At 35.9% G+C, this 15272-nt stretch overlaps 1 protein-coding gene across 3 annotated transcripts in view; it reads right to left on the bottom strand.

The window, feature by feature from the left end:
• The window catches only part of VPS13A (vacuolar protein sorting 13 homolog A), a 197546-nt gene that overhangs the window by 117709 nt on the left and 64565 nt on the right, over positions 1-15272 (bottom strand). For all 3 annotated transcript variants that reach the window (XM_037149102.2, XM_037149103.2, XM_037149104.2), the window contains exons 21-23: positions 13075-13207; positions 8095-8212; positions 1519-1657 (exon numbers count right to left, since the gene is read on the bottom strand). In XM_037149102.2, the coding sequence (XP_037004997.2) occupies positions 1519-1657; positions 8095-8212; positions 13075-13207 (390 nt within the window). The remainder of the gene's footprint in view (positions 1-1518; positions 1658-8094; positions 8213-13074; positions 13208-15272) is intronic.

Genomic DNA, 15272 nt, shown 5'->3' on the forward strand with positions numbered 1-15272 from the left:
GAAATTATTTCAAAAAAAGTTTTAAAAAATCAGAATTTAAAAAAAAAAGAAAAATAGGAATGGATATTTCCTTTTTTTTTAAAGATTTTTATTTATTTATCTTTAGAGGGGGAGGGAAGGAGAGAGGGAGAGAAACATCAATGTATGGTTGCCTTTCATGCATCCCCTGCTGGGAACTGGCCTGCAGGGAACCGGCCTGCAACCCAGGTATATGCCCTGACTGGGAATCGAACCTCGATTGTCTGGTTCGCAGGCCTGTGCTCAATCCACTGAGCTACACCAGCTAGGGCTGATATTTCCTTTTTGAAATTCATTTCATAAGAGGTAACAGACATAACACAAAACCCACACATCACAAAGGGGAAATTTAATAACTTTAACTACATAGAAAGTTTGGCTTGGCAAAAATAAATGTATCAGAATAAAAACAAATAACAAATTTTTAAAAACTGATTGTAAATTAAAAACTTCAAATATTTCCTTAAGTGGAAAACAATAACCCAACAAAAGATATAAACAGCTATTTTCAAAAACAGCAATGCAAATTCTCTAACTTACAAAAATAAGTTCCATCTTATTCATAAAGAAATGCCTATTAAAACCACAAGGTAACATTCCTTCATTTAGCAGAATAAATTTTAACATGTGTTAATATGATTCATGAGAACAAAGAAACAGACCTTCATTGGTGAGACTATAAATTATGACTCAATTTAGAAAAGAAATTCAGCAAAGTTCATTAAATTATAAAATTCACATGGTATTTTACTCAACAATTCTCCTAGGAATTTATTTAATGGATAAAAATATGCCTAAATGTATATAAAAGGAAGTTCAAAGCCATATTTTCACAACTAAAAACACTCATAACAATATGAATGTCCACCCAAAGGGGATTATGTTAGATAACGGATGGTATACTCACATAATTCAAAACTACAGGGTGGGGCAAACGTAGGTTTATAGTTGTTCATATGGAAAATATTAATTAATAAATAATAATACAAGAATGAACTCTGTGTTTAGCACACTCACAAATGCAAACCTACTTTTTCCCCACCCTGTATATCACAGTAAAAAACAAGGTAGATCTGGACTAAAATGAAAATATCTCCAAGGTGTTTAACATAGATAATAATGGTAAAGAATACAGGTTCAGAACACTAAGTATAATCTCACACAAATTTTAAGAACACAAGAACAAATACACATGTACATACACATATGTTTACATATGTGTACTAGCATATGCCACAAACATTTTCAGAAAACTAGAGATGCAGTGGTTGAAGTGTTACCACTGAGGCCAAGCACTGAAGGCTGGAGAAGTAAAGAAAGATAGACTTACCATTTTACACTTCAGGCACCTTTTATTACTTCATCATTTGCTCTTTTAAAATGTAATTTTTAAAGGTCTGTTCAGAATGAACTGTTCTTTTTATTTAAAATTTCTGTGGTTGTTAAAATGATAGTTGTGAATTTTTTGTGTGTTTTTATTCATTTTGTAAATAATATTACCTGAAATGGTTTGACAGGGTCATGCACTTCAGTTGCAGGTGTGGGTTTTGGAATGCTTTCAATCAATTCCAAAATCCCTTGAAGTTTTTTATCTGAAATTCTTAAGGAAATCAGTGGTAACTTTCCAAAAATCTTGAATCTGTATCAAAAAGACAGGAATCATAACTCAATTTTTATTACAATTTAAGTGCATTAGTTAAAAAGATGACTGTTCCCCTTAAATTATCCCAAAGTAATCAAATGTGATTTTAGTACTAAAAATCACCCACAGACCATGGGCAAATTATCCCATGTTCTTCACTCAAATTTACATTTGAATTTATTGACCAGTCATTAGGTAAAATAATCTCATTATTTTTCAGAGGCTTATTTTTTAATGTTTATTATCCCACTATTATTTGCCAAGGACAGTTGACAATTATTATTTGTCAAGTCTTAATTACATGAGAGGCAATAAGAAAAGCACCTGATATGCATTATGCTAAATAGTTCTCACCACCTAGAAGGTAGAAAACTTATTTCTGTTCTCTGTTTCTTATAAATTCCCATATGTACATAGTTTCTACCAAGAAATTAAGACTTTAGCAAATTCAAATAACTTGTACAAGAGATCATACATCTAAAACCATGTTTAAAAATCTGATCTGACTAAACAGGGAAAAAACACGTGATCGCATAAATAGATGCATGTGACAAAATCCAACATACATTCATAATAAAAAAAACACTTCTCAGTAAACTAGAATAAAGGATAGCTTGTCAACTTGAAAAACCTATAACTAACATTATACTTAGTGGTAAAAATACTCAAAGTTTTCCAAGTATGATTAGGTACAAAGCAGACATTCCTCTCACTACTCCTTTCCAAGATCATGTTGACAGTCCTACCCAATGCATTAAGGCAAGGAAGGAAAATAAAAGTCAATAAAAGTCATACAGATTGGAAAAGAAAACACAAAACTGTCTTTTTTCAGTTTTGAACTGAACATTATTTCATCAGTTCACTGATGAAATAATCCTGTGTGTAGAAAACCCAAAGAGAAACAACAAGAACAAAAAACCACCTCCTGGAACTTATAAACCATTATTGTTAACTGCAGGATACAAAGTTAATATATAATAGTCACTTTCCTATACACCAACAATAGAAAAGTGGAACTAGAAATTAAAAACAATATTATTTTTACTAGAAGAAATACTCAGGTATAAAACTAAAAATCTACAAGATCTACATGAGAAAAACTGCAGAACTCTGAAGAATGAAATGAAAAAAAACTATATAAATAGAGATCTTCCATTTTCATGAGCAGGAACACTCAATATTATCAAATGTCAGTTCTTCCCAAACTGACCTACAGATTCAATGCAATGACAAATAAAATCCCAACAATTTATTTAATAGATATTAACAAAATAATTCTAAAATTTATACAAAGACACAAAAGGCTGGAATCGCCAACACAGTATTAAAGGAGAAGAACAAGGTTGGAGGACTGACACTCCCTGACTTCAAGACTTACTGTAGCCCTGACTGGTGTGGCTCCATGGGTTGCGTGTCAGCCTGCAGAAGTAAAGGTCACAAGCTGAATTTTGGTTAGAGCACATGACTGGGTTGCAGGCTCATGTCCCCAGCTGGGGGTGTGCAAGAAGCAACTGACCAATGTTTCTTTAACACATCAATGTTTCTCTCCCTCTTTATCCTTCCTTTCTCTCTCTCTAAACATAAAAATAAATTTAAAATCTTTTTAGAAATACTTACTATAAAGCTACAGTAAGACACTGATGTTGATGAAAGAATAAACAGATCATCTAGCCAGAATAGACAGCCCAAGAAAAGAACTCCATAAATATAGTCAACTAAACTTGAACAAAGGCAGTAAAAGGAAGCAAAGACAATCTCTTCAACAAATGTGTCTGGAATAAATGGACATCTACATGCAAGAAAAATGTAACTAGACAACAAACTTAACCTTCACAAAAGTTTAAAATGGATCACAGATCTAAGTGCAAAATCCAAACACTATAGAACTCCAAAAAGATAAGTTCAAGAAAACCCAGAGACTTCCGCCAAGATGGAGGATTAAGGTGGATGTGCCTGCCTCCTCTCACAACCAAGTTTAAGGACAACTAAATATTAGCATCAGAAAACACAACCAGAACACGGAAAACTGAACTTTTCGGAAGTCCGCTAACAACAAATTCTCCGGCCCGGCCGGTAAGAGGCAAAACCGGCGGCGGCGGGCTGAGGAGTTACAAAGGAGAACTCGTTCGACCCGGGGCGCGGGCGCGGAACCCAGACGCGCGACTTTTCGGAAGTCCGCAAACAGCGAACTCTCCGGCCCGGCCGGTAAGAGGCAAAACCGGCGGCGGCGGGTTGAGGAGTTACAAAGGAGAACTCGTTCGACCCGGGCGCAGGCGCGGGCGCGGAACCCAGACGCGCGACTTTTCGGAAGTCCGCAAACAGCGAATTCTCCGGCCCGGCCGGTAAGAGGCAAAACCGGCGGCGGCGGGTTGAGGAGTTACAAAGGAGAACTTGAACGACCCGGGCGCGGGCGCGGGCGCGGAATCCAGTCGCACGGGTTCCAAACCCAGGATTGGACCTAGTGAGCAGCCCACCGGGTGAGTGACTACGGAGGAGTCAGTGGGGAGGCGGTGGCAGCGAGTTGACTGTGGGTGCCCGGTTACGCGCGGGTGAGGGAGTGAGCGGGGGACCGGCGGCGGCGCCATTTCCCCCCCCTCTGACCACGCCCCCCACATACAGCGTCACAACCCAGCGACCTGGGACTCCAAGGCGCCGCTTCTCTCACTTAAAGGGCCAGAACAGACCAAAAAATGTCGCAGGGGGACCTCAAAGTCCCGGAGATAAATCTAAGTGACGAAGAAATAGCAAATCTCTCAGACGCACAGTTTAAGACACTTGTCGTCAGCTTCCTCACAGATCTGGTGGACTATAGCCATAAATTAGAGAAACATATGAAGGCTAAATTAAGGGAAATGAATGGAATTCCACAGGAAACCCATAGAGATGAAAAAAAAACTGGGACTCAACTCAATGGAGTAAACCAGAAGGAAGAAAAAAATGATCAATCAGAAAGGAATGAAGAAATAAGAATTCAGAAAAATGAGGAGAAGCTTAGGAACTTCCAGGACATCTATAAACGCTCCAATATCCGAATTATAGGGGTACCAGAGGGGGGAAAGACACAACCACCAGTGGAAAAACTATTTGAACAAATAATAAAAGAAAATTTCCCCAATCTGGCAAAGGAAACAGACTTCCAAGAAATCCAAGAAGCCCAGAGAGTACCAAAAAAGTTGGACTCAAGAAGGAACACACCAAGGCATATCATAATTACATTAGCCAAAATTAAAACGAAGGAGAGAATCCTGGAAGCAGCAAGAGCTAAGGGGACAATCACCTACAAAGGAGTCCCCATCAGGCTGTCAGCAGATTTCTCAAAAGAGACCTTACAGGCAAGAAGGGGCTGGAAAGAAATATTCCAAGTCATGAATTCTAAGGACCTACAACCAAGATTGCTCTACCCAGCAAAACTTTCATTTAGAATGGAAGGACAGATAAGGTGCTTCTCAGATAAGACCAAACTCAAGGAGTTCATCATCACCAAGCCCTTATTATATGAAATGTTAAAGGGACTTATCTAAGAAAAAGAAGATAAAGAAACATGAACAGTGAAAGGACAACAAATCCACAGTTATTAACAACCACACCTAAAACGAAAGCAAACCAAAGGACAGCTAGAGCAGGAGTGGAAACATAGAAATGAAGATCTCAAGGAGGGTTAGCAACAGGGGAATGGGAGGAGGAGATGGGGGGAGAAGGTACAGAAAACAGGTAGCATAGACAGTAGATAGAAAATAGATGGGGGGGGGGAGAATAGTTTGGGAAATTTAGAACCTAAAGGACTTGAGACACATGGACATAAACTAAAGGGGGGTAATGGTGGGGTTGGGGGGCAGGGTGGAGGGGAATGGAGGGGGGAATAGAACAACTGTAACAGCATAATCAATTCAAAAAATAAATAAATTTAATTTAAAAAAAAAAAAAAAAAAAGAAAACCCAGATGACCTTAGGTATTGGCCATGACTTTTTTCATATACAAAAGCACAATTCATGAAAAACAGTAATTAATAAGATGGACCTTATAAAATTAAAACTTCAGATCTACAAAAGACAATATTAAGAGAATTATAAGACATGCCACACATGAAGGGAAAATATTTGAAAAAGATACATCTCAAAAAGAACTGTTATCCAAGAATATACAGAGGATTCTTAAAACTCAGTAAGACCAACAATCCAATTGGAGAAATGGGATAAAAATCTCAACAGATACCTCATCAAAAGATATACAGACAAGTGAATGTATGAAATTCAGGATATATCATGAGAGAAATACAAACTAAAACAGCAACGAGATACCAAAACACACTTACTAAAATGACCAAAATCTGGAATATTGGCAATACCAAATAATGACAATGGTGTGTTAACAGCAGGGACACTCATTCATTACTATTGGAAATGCTAAAGGGTAAAGACACTTCGGAAGTTTGGTGGTTTCTCACAAAAGTAAAGCATAGTTTAACTATACAATCTAGAAACTGAGCTCTTTGGCATTTACCCAAATGATTTGAAACTTATGTTCCCATAAAAACTTGCACACAAATGTTTATAGCATCTTTACTCATAGTTTTGTATGACTAAAACTCACCCACATAAACTTTATATTCCAACTTTATAAACAAAAGTTGAAGCAAACAAGATATCTGTCAGCAGGTGAATGGATAAACTGTGGTATATCAGACAATGGAATATTATTTAGCACGAAAAAGAAAGAAGCTAGGAAGTCATGAAAAGACATGGAAGAACTTTAAATGCATATTATTAAGTGAAAGATGCCAATCAGAAAAGGCTACATATTATGTGATGCCAATTACATGAAATTCTGAATAAAGCAAAACTACCCAAACAGTAAAAAGGTCAGTTTTTGCCAGGGCTTCAGGATGGTAGAGGAATAAATAAGTGGACCACAGAAGATTTTTAGGGCAGTAAAAATACTCTATGTGATACACTCTATATGACACCATAAAAATGAATACATGTCATTATGCTTTAGTCCAGAACCACAGAACATACAACACCAAGAGTGAATTGCAATGTAAACTATGGACTTAGGGTGAATATGATGTTTAATGTAGGTCCATCAGTTACAACAAATGTAATTGTTGTAATTGTTGTAAATGTACTACTCTGGTGGGGATCTTGTTAATGGCGGATGCTATGTATAGGTGAATACATACAGGGGGTACATGTGAAATCTATCTTCCTATCTATTTTTCTGTGACCCTAAAACTGCTCAAAAAATCTTTAACAATAATAATAATAAAAGAGACTGACGCCAAAGAGAGAGTAAATATTCATTCATTGCACTTTTGTTTTAAACTGCACACTTTTCCTAAAACTTACTCTTCAATTCATACACATTTGCTATTAAGGTTATAATTCTCAAAATATGACTGAATTCCACAGAGAAAATTATGAGCTTTCTTTTACTACAAACAGACTAACTATTTGTAATTAATCCCACACATACCAGTTTAACTTAGGAATATATTATGGAGCAGTCTCATTAATGTACCTAAACTTTTCAATTTCTTTAAATTTGCCTAAGTAACCTGAAGATGATGGGTACCGACACACTACCTCCTAAATAATAGAGAATTTCCTTTATTTGCCTTCAACTTTCTAAATTCAAACTTAAAAAAAAAACCTACCTGATATTTGCAGAGTTCTAGGATTTTATATGCTATCATATTTATACTACTCACGAGTTACAAAATTTCTTTCAAAGCTTCTCAGATTTCATCTTTTTAAGTCATTATAGTTTCTACCTGTGGTTATTTCCAGTACACTTCCCTAATCCTAAATTACAGCCATTTTAGTATCACAGAACACTAATTCAAATGGCTTTCCTGGTGTCATTTCCCTTTTAGTAATCACATTTGGCTGTCATGCACTTAACCAGAGGCTGGTAAACTATGGTCATGGGTTAATCCAGAGTGTGGCTTACTTTTCCAAATAAAGTATATGGAAACACAGCCCATTCATTATGTATTGTTGAACTAACAGATGTGAACCCAGCTATACGGAAGAACAACTGTATATTTATTTTTTTTAACTGCATATAATTGGACCCAAACAGTTGAAATCCATGTCATTCAAGGGTCAACTGTACCTAGAGTAATCAAATTCACAGAGATATAACACAGACATGACTGTCATAAGCTAGGGTGGGGGAAAAGAGAAAGGAAAGGACATTAATGTTTAATGGGTATAGAGTTTCAGTTTGGGAAAATGACAAAGTTTCAGAGATAGATAGTGGTGATGATTGCACAATATGAATGTACTTAATGTTACTGAATTATTCAGCTAAAAATGGTGTTAGGTTATATTTATTTTAATCACACACACACAATGAATCGATAAATACGGTATTTCCTTAGTTACAGAATTACTGAGAAAACCTACTGTCTCATGAAACAGATGATACATACTTAGGCATCCTTATATCCATGAAAACCATGGCCTTCGAGAATTCCACGCTGAAGTGCAGAGGTACCAAAATATGTTGTGTAGATTCACTGAGTTTTCGTGCTTCTTTCCAATTATCACCTAATTACAAAAACAGTATGTTTAACATATGTATAATATAAAAGATACCAAATGTAAAATTATGTTTAATACTTCATAGTCACAAACTGCATGATACGCATCTAGATAATCATAATACCACATGCCCAGGTGTAGGGGACCAGTTTGTTTTGGTCTGGCAAATTCGACTCAGCTAAAGTGGTGGGCAAGAGCCAGACCTTCAAATCGACTTTTCCTGTGGGAATCAGGCCTAGAAATGCATGCAGATTGTTATGGCTTGCTCTTCCTAAAACTCTATTACCCTGGTCTAAAACAACAAATGTGTACTGTCTATCTTCAAGGTAATATCCAAAGCCTACATAAACTTTCCCAAAGACAGAGCTAATCAGCTCATCGCCATTCCCCTCTATATGTTATTTTCAATTCCTTGATTATAGCTAAAATGTACACAATAATATTCTATGTAATAGATAACAAATCTTTCTCTGATATAAGACCCAAGGAAAACAATAAAAGCCTGTCTGGTCAAGGGTCGTGGCACTCCCCTCTTGAGGGAGTGGCCGAGGCATCCACAGGCACTCTTCCTTTGAGAGAGCAGTTATGACGTCCCCTTTTTCTCCACAGGATTGTTGTCACCTGTGCATTTATTCTCGTCGTCAGCCACAATAGGTGGACTCTGCTGGGCAGAGTCCACCACACCCAGGTACACATACTTGGCAGGTAAATTCTTTTCCCTTTCATATTTTCCTTTTGCTGCTTCATAAGACTCTTTATGTTTTAATAGGGAAAATGCTTATTAAGAACAATATAATTTTAATCAAATCTGCTGTACTTTCACTGGTAATCACTTCAACCAGATACCTTACCCACAAAAACAACATGGCTCCAAGGCAATAATGAATAAGGTAGGGGAGAGCACAGTTCTTCCATATTAACTAATAAAAGCTGCCATTTACTTAAGATTTATAACTGACACTCTTCTCAGGCAATGTTTAAACTTTCATATAATTCTCAAAATGATTTATAATCATCCCATTTTAGAAAACTGAGACACAAAGAAATGTATAACTTGCTTACTACTACCAAAAGGCTTTGGTGGTAGTGAGTGATAAAGTAGTGGTAGTAGTTTAGAGAGTAATAAAGTTGAAATTTACATCCAGGTCTGCTAAGTATTTCAAGCCTTAATGTTGAATAAGAAAATGGCTAAATAACTGACAACACAGGCTTAGAACATTAGATAGCCAATAAAAACCATGAACTCAAGAGCCCAAAATATTACTGGTAAGTGAAAGAAAAGTCACGATCTAAAACTATACAACTCATGTAAAGAATGCATTCACAAATACTCTCACTCATAAACACCACAGAAGCATATTCCATATACTCATAGGCACATACACTGAAAAAAACACCCAAGGGTATGCACTAAAATATATTATATACATTACCTCATTTAAACCTAATAATTCCATGAGTCAGATAAAATGTTTTAGTCAACAAAAACCAAGTCAACAACAGATTAGGTTTCTAGACACAGGTAGTAAAACAGGTTGAATTACAATTTTTATACTAAGAAAATACTAAAGAAAATTACAATTTTTCTTTATTTGGAAATGAAAAATCTATAGGGAACCAACAGTGAAGGGAAGGAGGCCAGAATTCAAATCAACTACTTGGAATATAAGGAAGAAATAAACACTCAACCAGAACAGAAAGAAACAAGAATTCAAAAAGCAAGACAGTATAAGACGACTCTGGGACATCTCCAAATGTGCCAATATCCAAATCATAAGGATGCCAGGAGAATAGGAAGAGCAAGAAACTGAAAACTCATTTGAAAAAATAATGAAAGAAAACTTTCCCAATTTGGTGAAGGAAATAAAATGCAAGGCCAAGAAGCACAGAGAATCCCAAACAACTTGGGTCCAAATAGCATCACACTAAGACACATGATAATAAAAATGTTAAAGGTTTTAAAGATAAAGAGAGAATCTTAAAAGCAGCAAGAGAAAAGCAGAGAGTTGCCTACAAAGGAATTCTCATTAGATTGTCACCTTATTTCTCAAAGAAACTTTGTGGTCAAGAAGTATTCAAAGTGCTGAAAAGCAAGGATTTACAATCTAGATTACTCTATCCAGCAAAGCTATCATTTACAGTGGAAGGACAGATAAAGTGCTTCCCAGACAAAGTAAAGCTAAAGGAGTTCATCATCACCAAGCCATTATTACATAAAATGTTAAAGGGACTTATCTAAGAAAAAGAAGATCAAAACTGTGAACATTAAAAAGGCAACAAATCCCCACAAATATCTATAGGGAACCTATCTGCGTGGAATGGCAAATGTAGCCCAGCTCTGTTGGAAAGCCCATAGGCACGTGTCAGCACACAAGATGCCAAACCCACAGATTGGTTTTCCTGTGGGAAATCAGGCCTGCATTATACCTAGGCTGCTTTGAGGCTTGCTCTTGCTAAAACTCCCTCACCCTGAGCTGAGGCAGAAAATGCTTACTGCATATCTTTAAAGTAACTTCCTGAAGTCTGTGCTAATTCCCTGAAGGATGGAATGTAACTAGACCAATTACTTTTATTGTTCCCTAATGTTGCATTTGCAACATTTTTTTCTTGTTAATCTGTAAGAAGTAATCAGTAACATTCTTTCCTTTGTTATCTGTAAAAAGTAATTCCCTAAAGCAAACCTGAGCATTACGAATGTGAGCTATGATGTATGCTACTAGAAAGCCAATAAAAGCCTGTCAAGGCAAAGGTCGAGGCGCTCTCCCCTTCAAAGAGCAGACATGCTGTCCCTTTTTCTCCACAGGACTTCGGCAGTCCATGTGATTTTGCTCATCTCATGCACAACACCATGGACACTGCTGGCCAGAGTCCACATCAAACATCAACAACTGAACTAAAAAAACAAACAAAGCAAACAACCAGAACATCAACAGAATCATTTGGAGGCTTATCAGCTGGGGGGGGGGGGGAAGAGTGGGGGAAATGTACAGAGATTAAGAAGCATAATAAGTAGGTACAAAATAGACTGGAAGATGTTAAAAACAGTATAGGAAATGGAGAAGCCAAAGAACTTACATGCACTACCCATGGACATGAACTAAGAGGGGGATTGTTGGAAGGACAGGGGATACCAGGCCTAGGGCAGCAAAGTGGGAAAAATTCAGACAACTGTAATAATATGATCAATAAAATATACTTAAAAAGATATGGTATTTAAAAACCTGCTGAGTGAAATAGGCCAGGCATTGAAGGACAAATACCATATGATCTCACCTTTGACAGGAAGCTAAAGAATAAAACAAACAAGCAAACAGAAGAAAAACAAAGACGCTGAAATAGAGAACAAGTGGGCAGCACCAGAGGGGAGAGGGAAGGGAACTTAAGGGGAAAAAAGGGGGAGGGATTTTGAGGAACAAGTATGAAAGACACAGAGATGAGGACTGGGGGGTGGGATGGGAGGGAGGGGGAGACCGCGGGGGGTGGGGTGGGATGGGAGAAATAGATTTAAAAAAAAAAATGTACTTGAAAAGTAACTAAATAAAAATAAATAAATAAATAAATAAATAAATAAATAAAAATAAAAAAAAATAAATAAAAACCTGTATTTTAGAATTTACCAAGAGAATCTATAGCAATTATATAATGTAAGTCAATGTCATAAAACCTTGCTCAAAATTATTTAATTATTTAATAGTTAATGTCTATCAAAAATATTCCAGGGAATTCCAGTACTTTTCAGACAATAATGATATATCTAATTTTTTTCACAAAGCATCTCAATATCTTAAATATTAAGTACAGTTAATGGGCTTCAAAAACTAATGATCAAAATGTATCAAACATACCAAAATATAGTAATTTATTCCCTGAAAATATTTATGAATTTTCTACAAACAATTTACATGTGCTACCCACTATACTTCTGGGTTCCTTCTACACCACCTAGAATATTGTAGAAACAACCACCAATCTCATTACCCTAAAGCAAATATAAAGACAAATAATCAAAATGTTCCAGTCCTAAGTAAACTGATATTTTTAACAACCATTACTTTGGATACTCCATTGTTTCTCATCTCATTAGTTAGCTCAGTTTATTAGAATCTGACCATATAAATACATCGAGATCTCTAACACAGTCAGCAGTCCCTCTGTTGAATTACCTGAATGTTCACTAACACTCCAGAAAGCAGCATGACGCAGTGGAAAGAGGGCTCAAATACTCAGGGCTCTCTATCCTTTAGTAGCTACTGACAAAGAAATTGCTGGCTCTGTCAGCTAGAATTGGATCAAAGACTCCTAATTAGTACAGCAAACTGAATGGGGTAAAGTTATGCCTAAAAGAGTGACTCTCCTAGTATTTGAGCGGATATTTACAGCAGGGGCTGTCAAAACCCCTGGGCTGGCTGCCTCCACCCTTCAGCAGTCTCTTCTGGTTATCCTACTGTCTCACATAAATATTTTTAAAAATGTGTCAGTGTTTTCCAACCTTATCCAACTGCTGGAAAACAGTGGTCTAAAACAGGGTTTGCCAATCTTAACACTACTGACATTTTTGCCAAATATGTCTTGGCTGACATTCCTGTACATTGTATGTTCATTAGCATCACTAAGCTCTACCCACTAGATACTGGTAGTGCACCCACTATCCATGTGTGACAACCAAAAATGTCTCCAGACATTGACAGGGTCTCTTGGGAGGTAAAATCACTCTTAGTTGAGGTACTGCTCCTGCCTACCATACACTTCTAATTTAAAAAATGTGAAAATCCTAACTTATTTAGAATGAAGGTCTTCAGAGAAACTGTCTAAAAATGTAATTAATCACTTCAGTAAACTGAACAATATATAATGGACTGTACACTTACCAACTCTGCTGTAAAGCAGCTGTATGCTTGTAAGCTGAATATCGAAGGAATCGTAAGCTCTGTCCATTAGCTCTTCAAGTTTGGCCCCACCTTGTTTCATATCTGGTAATTCTGAACGACTTTTACTTGTTACCTTGAAATTAATTTCAAGAGTTTAGACCTAGCAAAAACACTTCAAAGTGAAAGATAAGATTTTTATCTTTCAGAATATGATAAAAGAGTTAATAGGAAAGAATAAACTCAAGCTGACATAAGGCTATTAGAAATGTTTTTATCCATAACATGTATAATAAGATTAGATATTAAGTTATATTTCCTAATTATTTACATTAAAAGAAGGAAACCAAGCCAGGCCTAGAGAATAATGAATATATCTGAATTATTTTAAAATCTGGTAAGAAGCCTTTTTAATAAAAACAAGAGACAAATAAAGCTTATAAAACATTTCTTTGGCATGATGACAGGTACATAAGTAATTTTATAAGAACTAAGAGCCCAGGGTTATACCATATGATTTCATTCATATATGGAATCTAATGAACAAACTGTACTAACAGCAAAATAGAGACAGACTCAGAGTGTGGGATGACAGCTAAGTGGTGGGAGGTTAGGGGGTGGAGGAGGAACTGAGCAAAAAGGAAAAGGACTCATGACACAGACAACAGTGTGGTGACTGTGGGGATGAGGAGGGTATAAGGAGACTAAGTGGTAAAGAAAAAAATACAATAAAAATAAAATAGATAAAAGTCCAGGATTAAATATTAGGAGGACTGAATTTTAGTCCCAATTCTGTCATTTATGTTACCCCAAACAAGTTATATTTGTATCTCCTCTTTATTGATATACTATGCATACTCCATTTTTCACATAAACATCCTGGAAATCACTCCACAACAGTATATAATGATCTTACTTAAATCATATATATATATATGTATATATATATATATATATATATATGTATATGTATGTATGTATATGTATATATTTTAACATTTCCCCTCTGTTTCAAATAGTTCTTGTGTATACAGTCAAAATCGATTACCTCTTTTTAAAAGGTAATGAATTTTAAGTAAAAGTTTAAGCAAATTGCCTAAGCTCACAAAACTACATTGATACCCTTACTCTTGACCTCATGCTCTTCCCATTATACCAGGCTTCCTTGATCCAACTGTATAACCAAATCTACATATGAATAATTAGCTGTATAAATACTGTAACTCTGACTCCACCAGTTGCCTACATAATTAGCAACTGAAGAGTGAAACATAGAAAAAGGAGAATGTCGATATCAAGGAAAGGCATACATATGTTAGGCAGCAAGAAAGGGCATTCTAGTATTACCCATCCCTCTTGGATCTTTAAACAGTTACAGCTATTCCTCTACATTTAGTGAGATAGAGCAGTGCTATCCAACAGAACTTTCTACAATGATAAAATTATTCTCCATCTGCGCTCTAATATAGTAACCACTAGCCACTTGTGACTATTAAACACTTGAATGTGGCTAATGTGCTTAAGGAGCTGAATTTTTATCTTATTTTATTTTAAAATTTTTATTGATTTTGAGATATACCCAGAGAAATACTGATTTGTACTTCCACCTATTTTTGCATTCATTGGCTGCTTCCTCTGTGTGACCTGATGGGATCAAAGCCACAACCTTGTATCTAGATAATGCTCTAACTGACTGAGCTATGTTAATCAACTTAATCAACCACATGTAGTCAGCAGTTATCATATGAACAGTGCAGATCTGGAAACAAAAAAATTATCCTCTACTTAAAACTAAGAAAGAAAAATATACATAGTTGGATAGAAAGTTAAATGACTTAGGTAAATGCAATATGACCATCTCTCAATGTAGGATTATTTAACAGAAATATTAAAATGTCAATATCTAAAGTTATGTACACAAAAAATTTCAGAAGAATAGAGATATATTTGATTACTCCCAGAACTCCCAACAATCTATATATGTTAATTAGTCAACTAATAAACTTCAACTGAAAAGAAAATAAACTCCTTAAGCACTACTCTCAAATGATGCACATAAAAGTAATTCTTAGGTTCACCCCTGACTTGCAGAGTTCAACTGCTCATTTTGCTTTTAGAAATGCAGAAAAACTACCTAATTAAATGAACCCTCACTTTATTCACCAGACAAGATTTCTCAAATCCTACCAAGTACCATAAAT

This window comes from Artibeus jamaicensis, unplaced genomic scaffold (genome assembly GCF_021234435.1).
Source record: "Artibeus jamaicensis isolate MK-2021 breed Jamaican fruit bat unplaced genomic scaffold, CSHL_Jam_final scaffold_1964, whole genome shotgun sequence".
Taxonomy (NCBI): domain Eukaryota; kingdom Metazoa; phylum Chordata; class Mammalia; order Chiroptera; family Phyllostomidae; genus Artibeus; species Artibeus jamaicensis.